Below are 12,909 nucleotides of genomic sequence, written 5' to 3' on the forward strand. Positions count from 1 at the left end.
GAGAGAGAGAGAGAGAGAGAGAGAGAAAAATATGAATGATTTGAAGTTTTCTGGCATCCTGACAGCGGATAAGAGAAAACTCTCTCTCTCTCTCTCTCTCTCTCTCTCTCTCTCTCTCTCTCTCTCTCTCTCTCTCTCTTCTCTCTCTCTCTCTCTCTCTCTCTTCTAATATTCAATTTCATTTCAGAAGCATTATTGCATTAAAGAAAATTACGATTATTTAAATAGTTAATTGAGCTTTAATAAAACATTTATGTACTTTAGTTTTAAAATTTGGGTGTATTTTATCAATCTAAGTATTTTGGGTGCCGTAATCATGGCACCCAAAATTCTTAGATTGATGAAATACACCCAAAATTTAAAACTAAAGTACGTAAATGTTTTATTAAAGCTCAATTAACTATTTAAATAATCGTAATTTTCTTTAATGCAATAATGCTTCTGAAATGAAATTGAATATTAGAGAGAGAGAGAGAGAGAGAGAGAGAGAGAGAGAGAGAGAGAGAGAGAGAGAGAGAGAGAGAGAGATCAGCTGTTGAAAAATAATCGAATGCACAGTTTTTGTTTATTTATTTAAAAGAAACAATTATTATCGAGATATTTGAATTTTTAGTTTATAAAATAAGCTGTATTTTTGTTTAAGAAAGTATAGATAACATACTGAGCAAGAGATAACATAAGAAGTTACATCATGTTTCCAGAGTAGCGGCGTAGGCTACGAGTCTTGAACGAGAAAATAGAACACACAGTAAGCACAGTTAAGCTGTACTGTAGTAATATTACAGTAATATACAGTACAGTATCAGTGTAGTATTTATTCGTGAAAATGTGCTCATCACGCCTGTGTCTGTAACCTAACTTGCGAATAACGAGGCTTGACTGTATATATACATGTACTGTATAATGTTGCGTCCCCTGTTTCCAAGCGAGAGACACTCTGGTAATGTCCAAGAAGGAAGTCTATACCTTGATGATTCACATCACATGTTTCTCACCCTTCGCGCAATTGCTCGGACCATTAACTCATATGTAGAGTTAGTGAGATGATAGGGTGGGCTTTTTCACAAGCTCTTACACAGTATAAAGGTCACACCCCAGGTCTTGGGTCAGCCAGTTGATCTTGGACTGCCACCCTCATAACGTGAGTTTCCTTTAGTAATGAGCTGAAGGGTTTGTATTAGTTGCTGGAACAAACAACAAATTTGGAAATAATTTGTATTTTTCCTAACCATACAAACCTGAAGTTCTTTGCACATACTGGCCTGTCATCATTACACCCTAGAATTCCTGTCTGCAATTGCAAAATGGAGTATGTTGACTGCTGCACGTGTGAGCAGTGTGGAGCCTCCACCTCCCGCCACCCCCTCATTGACTAGCGGGGCAAGTACCTCCTCGCTTGAAGTTTTACGGCAAGTTTCAGCTGTCGCCAAAATTTATCTCCTTAGTAAAATTGTTTCCAAATATGCCAATTTAGTGGTTTAAGATCTTTTCAGGTTTTTTAGCAATCTATTTGCTAATGTGCCTAGGATTTTCTTTATATACAGTAATCATGTTCTTCATTCTCTTTGTGTCTCAAGTCAGGGACAATTTTTTCATTTGTGAATTTTGTGGGGAGGTGAATGCTTCACGGTCCACCTTTGGAAGTGTGTTTCATAATCAGCTTAAAGTTCAAAGTGCAAAAGAAAACTTATTTTTTTGTTCATGGAAAATCTGAGGGATAAATTATGTCTATGACGGTCTTTCTCAAATTCTCCAGATAGGGAAAGTTTTTCCTTCTTTATTTGACTCGGGGAAGACTCCTACCAGTTCAGTGGGTATGTTCATTTGTTAAAGGAGGTCCTATTGAATGTCTCTGGGCTTCAGCCATCCCATGTTCAGCAAAAAGAATTAGTTTGGAGGGATTTTTTTAATTTTTGGCTTCTGATAGAAGAAATTATATGTAAACTGTAGGGGTTAAGATTGTACCCAAAAAGCTAGTCATCAATTACTGTATCTTGTGTAACATTTTTTTCCAGTAAAAGTTCTTAATTTATTTATGAATTTAGAAGTAATAAGTTCATCTCTCCTAAAGTAACATCTTGTTTCTAGTTGAAACTTCAGTGACAAGGTCACACAGCAAGTTAGTTTCATGACAGAAGAAGGTCTTGAATTTTTAGATTCATGAAGTGGTATTTCAGGTATATCTTTGTGGGGAAATGTTTTGGAAAGGAATGTTGACAATGAGGATTACATGGTTGATTTTGCAAGGCTTTATCTAAAGGGAGTTATAAATTTACTGCCCATTAAGTGTTGTGGTAGCTGTGAGAGATATGGTGTGAATAAGAATTTATTCTTTATTTATTTATGCCTTTAGGTTTCTTAATTAGAAAGTTCATGTTAGTTTACTATACCGTGTAAGACTAGTTTTAAAAGGTGGTCAGTGGATATTGAATTGAAATCCAACTAGGGAACTCCAGTAATAACAAGTTTATTCAGGGTTAGAATTGGTTACCTTTTAAACTAATCTAGAGTAATTGTTACTTTCCCAGCTCATTCCTTCACTATCTCACCACCATCAGAGTGTGAGAATCAGCAATATGAACAATAGGGGAGTTTCATGAAAATAAACAGAATTTCAATTACATAATTTATCATATTTATACTCGCCTGGTGTTCGTATCCCTTTCTGAGTGGGGATACCTTCACTTGGTTAAAGGGTTTATGTATCACCATGATCAGCAAAGCTGTACTAGTCAGAGCCACCTATACTAGGTTGGCTTGCTCTCGGCGATCAGACTGAAGTCCTCACCATCACCAATCTGCAGTGGCCAGCACAGTGATGTAAATGTCCAAACCCCAGACATGACTAAGGACATGTCTGAGACTTTTGTTTTGCAGTGAACCATGAATACAGTACCTTTATTTGTTGTTGCTGTTGATGATGTTCATAAACTTCCCCTCCCCACTGATCAGTGAGGTCAAGAGACTAATGATCAAGTTTCTGACTTCAAAGAACTTAAAAAGACGAGTTAATATGGATCATTGACTAGTAGTAACCATCAACTGCCAGATGGTGTGGTAGCTTCCAGAGGAGGAAGCATTTTGCCGTGGGAGAGAGCATAAAATTTTTATTTTGTGGTAGAGGTTGACACAGGTTGAGTAGACACAATATAAACGTCAGGTGATTATGAGAATAAATATTATTAAGATCCCTTTTTTTTTATTCATGAGTTCATGCTACCTTTTTTAATATTGTCAAGTTTACTGTAAAATGAAATATTTTGAGAATTTAGTGTTCATATTTTTTAATTGAGTTCTTAGAAAGAGGTTAATTATGATTGGATTATAGGATTATGACACATTATAATGTAAGATTTTATTATGAGGTTATGTTGAAAGGCTTTTATTTAGCTTTTAATATGTTGGTTTTCAAGCAATTTCTATTAAATAGGAGCAAGAAAACCCAAACAACTCAGCCTCTAATTTTATGTAATTTATGCAAGGGTTAACTTTTTTTTAAGAAAAAGTTCCAGCTCTAACAGTTTCTCCTAATTCCTAATTTGTATTAATGTCTTTCTATAAATGTAGCTTAAACAGAAATTCCCAATGAAATCTAGTCTTTCTTCTCAAAGAAACAAATATTTCTTTCTTAAAGTCCAAGCTTTAAGTAAATGGCATTATAGTACTGTAATGGAAAGAAGGGATTTTGACGAAGGAAAAATCTATTTCTGGGCGAGGGACACCAAATGGCCGCATACACACCCGTAAGGGAGCATCACGAAAAACCAACAAGGTTGATAAATGAACGTGTGTCGCTACCTAGAAATCACAAACAGACAAATATAATACTCAACTTGGGAGCAGGGATCTACAATATGCCTGCCATCTTCAAAAACACAAAGTAACACAGAGCTACGAAAAACACGTCCGAACGTTCACAGATGCTTAGAAGGAATGATGGGTAGTGGTAGAGGTGGGGGGGGGGCAGTAGTTGTAGAGAACAACACCTCGTAGTAACGGGGGATGTTGAGGAGGGAGAAGTCTAATTGGTAAGGGACCTCTGGTAGTGGTTTCACACGCCCCACTTTTTATGCTGACACCCTATAAGGGTGAGCGAGCTGGGTATATTCCTGGCATTCCATGCAACTTTTTTCTCTGGTATATTTAGCAGTATTTATACCTTAGAAATGGTGCTTTAAGGAGCATTTCACAGAGCGACACAGGTTGTGCCCAGAAATATGATTATGAAAACGCTATGACAAAAATTCTTGAAAACATTTGTGATATAATCAGAAAAGGTTTTCGTGAAAATTACTGATTAATCATTTATTTGTAGATATAGAATATTTATATTTGTCTTTTTTATATAATTATTTTTCAGTAGGTAGAAGTTTTATAGTGAAAAATGTTATTTTGGAAAAAACATTTTTAATTTAAAGTGAAAATTGTTTGATTATTTATCTCATTTCAGTCAAACGATGCATATCAGGTTGGTTCTGATAGTATATCACAAATAGTTGGGACAGAGCTCTGCGAAGGGGAGTATGGAGTCGATTGTCTTTGTGTTGCTGTATCAAGTAATGTACCATCAAATAGTGCACTGACATTAGGGCAATACTTCCTGTATTGGAAAAGGTGAGAATTTTAAGATTGATAATGTTGATTTTTTGGGGAGATTTTGTTATATATATATATATATATATATATATATATATATATATATATATATATATATATATATATATATATATATATATATAGAATAGCGCCAACGTTATCCCTGCGTGTCGTAAGAGGCGACTAAAAGGGACGGGACGAGGGGGCTGGGAACCCCCTCTCCTGTAAAAGTATCCTGTGAGACAGCAACAAAGAAATGGAGCTGGGGGGAGAGTGACTGCTCCCCGCACTCTAGTTTTGGGGTGTTTGAATGTGCGTGGATGTAGTACGATAGAGAGTAAAAGATGTGAGATTGGAAGTATGTTTAGAAGTAGAAGGATGGATGTATTGGCCTTGTGTGAGACAAAGATGAAAGGAAAGGGTGAAGTGATGTTTGGTGAAATGTCTGGTAGAGTGTCTGGGATTGAAAGGGGAAGAGCGAGAGAGGGTGTGGCTTTATTGCTGAGTGAATGGATGACAGGTAAAGTAGTGGAATGGAAGGAGATATCATCTAGGTTAATGTGGGTAAGGGTTAGGTTGGGTAGGGAATGTTGGGCGTTTGTCAGTGCGTATGGGCCAGGTAGTGAGAAAAGTGAAGAAGAGCGGAATGAGTTTTGGAATGAATTAACTAGGTGTGTAGAAGGACTGGGTAGAAGGAATTATGTAGTTGTTATGGGTGACTTAAATGCTAGAGTGGGTGCTGGAGAGGTAGAAGGTGTCATTGGAAAGTATGGCGTACCAGGTGAAAATGAGAGTGGTGAGAGACTGGTAGATATGTGTGTTGAACAAGAGATGGTAATAAGTGCTACCTTTTTTAAGAAGAAAGATAAAAATAAGTATACATGGGTAAGAGTGGCAAATGGAAGAGTAGTAGAAAGGGCATTAATGGATTATGTGTTGATAACAAAAAGAATGTTTGGAAGATTGAAAGACGTGCATGTGTTTAGGGGTATGGCTAACGGTATGTCTGATCATTTTTTGGTGGAAGGAAAATTGGTTGTAGCAAAAGAGTGGGGGAATAGAGTAGGTGGATGTAAAAGGGAGCTAGTGAGGGTTGAAGAGCTAATAAAACCTGGGGTAAAAAGTAAATATCAGGAAAGGTTGAAAATGGCATATGACGAAGTGAGAGTAAGAGAAACTGGTAATTTAGAGGAGGAATGGAAGTTAGCAAAAGAAAATTTTGTTGGGATTGCAAGTGATGTATGTGGCAAGAAGGTTGTTGGAGGCAGCATGAGGAAGGGCAGTGAATGGTGGAATGAAGGAGTGAAGGTAAAAGTGGAAGAGAAAAAGAGGGCTTTTGAAGAATGGCTGCAGAGTAATAGTATAGAGAAGTATGAAAAATATAGAGAGAAAAAGGTGGAAGTAAAGCGCAAGGTACGTGAGGCAAAGAGGGCAGCTGACCTGAGGTGGGGTCAGGGACTGGGTCAGTCATATGAAGAGAATAAGAAGAAGTTTTGGAAAGAAGTGAAGAGAGTAAGAAAGGCCGGCACAAGAATTGAAGAGACAGTGAAAGATGGAAATGGAAGGTTGTTAAAAGGAGAGGAGGCAAGGAAAAGGTGGGCGGAATATTTTGAAAGTTTGCTGAATGTTGAGGATGATAGGGAGGCAGAGATAATTGCTGTTCCAGGTGTTGAGGTGCCAGTGATGGGAGATGAGAATGAGAGAGAGATTACAATAGAGGAAGTGAGGAGAGCACTAGATGAAACGAGAGTTGGAAAAGCATCTGGTATGGATGGTGTGAAAGCTGAGATGTTGAAGGAAGGGGGTGTGACTGTAATTGAATGGTTGGTGAGATTGTTTAATGTGTGTTTTGTGTTGTCAATGGTACCAGTAGATTGGGTCTGTGCATGTATTGTACCACTATATAAGGGTAAGGGAGATGTGCATGAGTGTTGTAATTCAAGAGGTATTAGTTTGTTGAGTGTAGTTGGAAAAGTGTATGGTAGAGTACTGATTAATAGGATTAAGGATAAAACAGAGAATGCAATCTGGGAAGTACAGGGGGGTTTTAGAAGAGGTAGGGGTTGTATGAATCAGATTTTTACAGTTAGGCAGATATGCGAGAAATATTTAGCAAAAGGTAAGGAGGTGTATGTTGCGTTTATGGATCTGGAGAAAGCATATGATAGAGTTGATAGGGAAGCAATGTGGAATGTGATGAGGTTATATGGAGTTGGTGGAAGGTTGTTGCAAGCAGTGAAAAGTTTCTACAAAGGTAGTAAAGCATGTGTTAGAATAGGAAATGAAGTGAGCGATTGGTTTCCGGTGAGAGTGGGGCTGAGACAGGGATGTGTGATGTCGCCGTGGTTGTTTAACTTGTATGTTGATGGAGTGGTGAGAGAGGTGAATGCTCGAGTGCTTGGACGAGGATTAAAACTGGTAGACGAGAATGATCATGAATGGGAGGTAAATCAGTTGTTGTTTGCGGATGATACTGTACTGGTAGCAGACACAGAAGAGAAGCTTGACCGACTAGTAACAGAATTTGGAAGGGTGTGTGAGAGAAGGAAGTTGAGAGTTAATGTGGGTAAGAGTAAGGTTATGAGATGTACGAGAAGGGAAGGTGGTGCAAGGTTGAATGTCATGTTGAATGGAGAGTTACTTGAGGAGGTGGATCAGTTTAAGTACTTGGGGTCTGTTATTGCAGCAAATGGTGGAGTGGAAGCAGATGTACGTCAGAGAGTGAATGAAGGTTGCAAAGTGTTGGGGGCAGTTAAGGGAGTAGTAAAAAATAGAGGGTTGGGCATGAATGTAAAGAGAGTTCTATATGAGAAAATGATTGTACCAACTGTGATGTATGGATCAGAGTTGTGGGGAATGAAAGTGATGGAGAGACAGAAATTGAATGTGTTTGAGATGAAGTGTCTGAGGAGTATGGCTGGTGTATCTCGAGTAGATAGGGTCAGGAACGAGGTGGTATGGGTGAGAACGGGTGTAAGAAATGAGTTAGCGGCTAGAGTGGATATGAATGTGTTGAGGTGGTTTGGCCATGTTGAGAGAATGGAGAATGGCTGTCTGCTAAAGAAGGTGATGAATGCAAGAGTTGATGGGAGAAGTACAAGAGGAAGGCCAAGGCTTGGGTGGATGGATGGTGTGAAGAAAGCTCTGGGTGATAGGAGGATAGATGTGAGAGAGGCAAGAGAGCGTGCTAGAAATAGGAATGAATGGCGAGCGATTGTGACGCAGTTCCGGTAGGCCCTGCTGTTTCCTCCGGTGCCTTAGATGACCGCGGAGGTAGCAGCAGTAGGGGACTCAGCGGTATGAAGCTTCATCTGTGGTGGAAATGTGGGAGGTTGGGCTGTGGCACTCTAGCAGTACCAGCTGAACTCGGCTGAGTCCCTGGTTAGGCTGGAGGAACATAGAGAGTAGAGGTCCCCTTTTTTTTGTTTTGTTCTTGTTGATGTCGGCTACCCCCCAAAATTGGGGGAAGTGCCTTTGGTATATGGATGGATGGGATATATATATATATATATATATATATATATATATATATATATATATATATATATATATATATATATATATATATATATATATATATATATATATATATATATATATTTATATATATATATATATATATATATATATATATATATATATATATATGTGTGTGTGTATATATTTGTATATATATATATATATATATATATATATATATATATATATATATATATATATATATATATATATATATATATATATATATATATATATATATATATATACATATATGTGTGTATATATATTTGTATATATATATTTGCATATATATATATATATATATATATATACATATATATATATATATATATATATATATATATATATATATATATATATATATATATATATGTATATATTTCTGTATATATATATATATATATATATATATATATATATATATATATATATGTATATATTTCTGTATATATATATATATATATATATATATATATATATATATATATATATATATTATATGTATATATATATATATATATATATGTATATATTTGTATATATGTATATATATATATATATATATATATATATATATATATATATATATATATATATATATATATATATATATATATATGTATATATTGTACATTATATATATATCTATTTTTGGGTGAGATAGCCATGGCGTCCTGATGGAAGGTTCCTTTTTGGTAGCTTCCTTGGGTATATAACTACTAGATATTCCCAGAGAATTTAACCACAGGTTATCACAGAATTCTAACTTCTGGAGCGAGTATCCTAAAGGTTTCCCTTTAAGACATCGTATATCAACAGGGGACGCATGTATTAACGCGCCACATAGCTATCTACACCCTACATAGAGTTCACACTTCGAAGTGTAGGGGCGGAGAATAGCTGGGGAGCCGTTCCACAGCTAATCTCGTTCGTGGCTACTTTTGGTACTCGAGACGTAACCAAACGGGCGCCATTGTTAAATGACGTCACGTCCGTCCTCATCCTGAAGCCAGTTGCTTGCCGATCACCATGATACAGCAGAGCAGGGTGGGACCTGAAAAACTGGACGAAGTAGCAGGGAGGGTCGATCAGGACGCCATGGCTATCTCACCCAAAAATAGATTTTTCGCTTCGCTCAAAATCCGTTTTTTGGGCTCAAGCCATGGCGTCCTGATGGAAGAATACCAGAGAATCAATGTATCGTGGTAGATTTTCCCCTATTTGAGAAAGTGCCGAGGGCTTTGAACAGGGTAGCATAGTAATCTTAATAGAAGAACCGTAGGGAAGAGAACTTCCTGCCCCCCTGGCAGTGAAGTCCCCACGGGCCATGCCGAGATCAAAGTGGTCATCGAAGGGCTACTCACCTTGCTAGAAGAACCTGAAGAACTTGGAGACAAGACTGAATGGTTGGCATTCATATAGGAACATTCTCAAGGGCAGACAAGTGGTGGTTAGGCACTGTATGTTAATGGAGAATTGTCTGGTCTCTAAGGTATGAAGTAAGTAAGTATTCGTGTAGGAATGTTACATTGCACAGGTGAATATATAATAAGGGTTGAAACCTTAGTAATCTTCATCAACCATAAGAGGAAGGGGATAATAAAACTATGACAGACGTGTATTTCATAGTATAAGTAGGAGCGGATTGAGACGCACAAGTAATAAAATAGAAATTTTATTTCACAATTGCAGAGTATATTAATGAAATGCAATATATGTAAAAGTAATTTACAACAAATTATAATGTACATAGTAATGAAAGACGTGCTCTTGAATCTGAAAGAGAATTTCAAATTTATTAGTAGGCACTCGTTCTCGAGGAACGTCAGTCTTTAAAAGTAAAACACATAATGCTCTAGGCATGCGGCACTCGTGTGACGACTATGACATTTCACCTGGGATAAGAACAGTTATATGAAAAGCACTAAGTGTTTTTGAAATCACTACGTATCACTCGAGGGTCAACATAGGCACCCGTAGAGTTAGAGTCCCAAGTAACTCACTGTTCTATGCAGAGTTAGGTGCAGGTTTCATAACACTACCTGCGGCTACCACAAAATGTTTGACTTCGTGCACTTGTTTCGCATAATGTTTGAAGAAAACACGCGAGGATTTCCAGCCTGTGAAACTCTTAAGGCTTTCGAAATCCATACTCTGAAAGAAATTCAGAGACGATGCAACTTTTCTAGGATCGTGACCGGAGGGTGTACTGTCAGGATCCGCTCTGCGAATGAAGTAGGTGATTTTCGCTCTTAGTTGTTTCAGTGATAGGTCGCTGCCCGATGTTTCTCCTTTGAAGAGTTGGCCTCCACCTAAGTCCGAAGTTCTGCGAAGATAGACCTTGAGGCTCTCTACTGGGCATAGAGAGGCATCTTCTTTCAGGGGGCATATTCTCCAAGGGCCCCATCTTTTGGTGGGTAATTCGTTTTTGGCGAGAAACGTCGGATCCGGGAAGAGGGTAAGGTCTCCTGAGTCAGTAAACAGGATATGACCCTCTTCTCTTGATAATGCCACTATTTCGCTGACTCGGGCTCCTGAAGCAAGAGCAAAAAGAAATATAACTTTCTGAGTCAGATCCTTGAGAGGGCATGAATCATTATCCAAGTTGGAGGCGAAATGGAGCACCTTGTCCAAAGACCAGGAGATTGGTTTCGGTGGGGGTGCTGGGCGTAGACGAGCGCATGCTTTCGGCAGTTTATTGAAGATGTCGCTGGACAGATCAATCTGGAAGGCATACATCAGTGGTCTAGTCAAGGCCGATTTGCAAGTAGAAATCGTGTTGGCTGCCAAGCCCTGTCCATGAAGGTGAATAAAGAAGGACATGCAAAATTCGATGGTGATTTCCGTAGGATTTTTTGCCTTGACGAATGAGACCCATTTTCTCCATGATGATTCGTATTGCCGTCTTGTGGATTCGGTCTTGTATTCCTCGAGGAAGTCTAGACTTTTCTTCGAGATCCCAAACCTTTTCTTCGCGGCTAGGGAGAGAAAATCATGAGATGAAGGTCCTTGATTTTCGATGATGAAGCGAAGACAGTCGACTTCTGTACTTGCTGGGAGAGAACTGGGCCCGGGAGAGGGATCAGCGTGGGCTGCAGCTCCAGGACCAGGGGGTACCAATTGTTCCGGGGCCACTTGGGAGCCACTAGGGCCGCTGTCCCTTTGAAGGTTCTCAGCTTGGAGAGGACTTTCAGCAGTAGGTTGGTGGGAGGGAACAGGTAGATCTTGGACCATCTGTTCCAGTCCAGTGACATGGCGTCCACTGCCTCTGCCTTGGGATCCTCGTACGGGGCCACATATCGAGGAAGTTGATTGTTGTCGCTTGTTGCGAAGAGATCGATCTGAAGTTCTGGGACTTGGTGAGAGATGAAGGAGAATGATCTTGCGTCTAGAGACCATTCCGACTCTATCGGGTTTGTCCGGGATAGAGCGTCCGCCGTCACGTTGCGGAATCCTTGTAGGTGAACTGCAGACAGGTGCCACTTCTTCTTCTCTGCCAGACGGAAGATAGTCAGAAGCACCTGATTTATCTGGGGCGATCTTGAGCCTTGGCGATTGAGACATCGAACTACCACCGAGTTGTCTAGGGTTAGACGAATATGGATCGAGGGAGGCGGGGAGTTTCTTCAGTGTTAGAAGGACCGCCATGGCCTCCAAGATGTTGATGTGAAACGTCTTGAATAGGGGAAACCATGTGCCTTGAGCCTGTTTTTGGTGGGAGTGACCTCCCCAACCCTCCAGCGAAGCGTCCCTGTGGATGTTGAGTGATGGAGGTGGATGTTGAAGAGGGATGGACCTTTTCAGGGCCGTTGCTTCTGACCACGGCTTGAGGAGAAGCCGAAGTCTGTTTGGGAGCCGTCTCTTGAGGTCTCTTCGAGCGATGGATGCAGAACGTCTCCAGACTCCCGCGGCATCCTTTAGCTGTGCACGAAGCACTGGGTTTGTCACTGAGGCGAACTGTAGAGAGCCTAGAACTCGTTCCTGCTGACGTCTTGAGATCCGTTTGGATTTCAGCAGTCGCTTGACAGACCCTGCTATTTCCTTCCTTTTCTTCTGGGGGATGGAAAGGCGGTGCGACTGAAGGTTCCACTGGATTCCTAACCATTGGAACTTCTGAGCTGGAGAGAGGCGAGATTTCTTCGCGTTTATCTTGAATCCCAGGTGTTCTAGGAACTGGGTGACTTTGCTGCAGGATCTTAAACAATCCTCGGGCGATGGAGCCCAGACTAGCCAGTCGTCGAGGTAGGCCATCACCTGGACGTCTTGGAGGCGGAGCTGTTGTACTATGGCGTCCGCCAGCTTTGTGAAGATCCGGGGGGCCACGTTGAGGCCGAAGGGCATGGCCCTGAAGGCGTAGCTTTTCCTTTGGAGTCGAAATCCTAGGTAGGAGGAAGCGTGGTGGTTCATTGGAACGTGCCAGTAGGCATCCGCCAGGTCTATGGAGACCGTGTAAGAACCTTGAGGCAGAAGGGTCCTTATCTGTTGGAGAGTCAGCATCTTGAACTTGTTCGCTATGAACTTGTTGAAGGGGGATAAGTCTAGAATGACTCTGAGCTTGTCGGAGTCCTTCTTGGGAACGCAAAACAGTCTCCCTTGGAACCTGGTTGACTTTACCCTCCTTATCACCTTCTTGTTCAAGAGATCTAGGACATATTCTTCCAGAAGGGGGGTTGATTGTTGGAAGAATTGCTGGAAGGTTGGGGGTGGTTGAGTCCAACTCCAGCCTAGACCCTTCTTGACGATGCTGTGTGCCCAGGGATCGAAGGCCCAACGATCCTGGAATTGGCGGAG

The 12,909-nt window shown here is 40.0% G+C and overlaps 1 protein-coding gene across 2 annotated transcripts in view; it reads left to right on the forward strand.

Annotated features, from left to right (window-relative positions):
* Window positions 1–12,909, forward strand: part of gry (trafficking protein particle complex subunit 11 gry) — a 286,176-nt gene that overhangs the window by 242,324 nt on the left and 30,943 nt on the right. For both annotated transcript variants that reach the window (XM_068344871.1, XM_068344872.1), the window contains exon 20: window positions 4,451–4,614. In XM_068344871.1, coding sequence (XP_068200972.1) covers window positions 4,451–4,614 — 164 coding nt within the window. The remainder of the gene's footprint in view (window positions 1–4,450; window positions 4,615–12,909) is intronic.

The sequence above is a fragment of the Palaemon carinicauda genome, chromosome 21 (genome assembly GCF_036898095.1).
Source record: "Palaemon carinicauda isolate YSFRI2023 chromosome 21, ASM3689809v2, whole genome shotgun sequence".
Classification (NCBI taxonomy): Eukaryota; Metazoa; Arthropoda; class Malacostraca; order Decapoda; family Palaemonidae; genus Palaemon; species Palaemon carinicauda.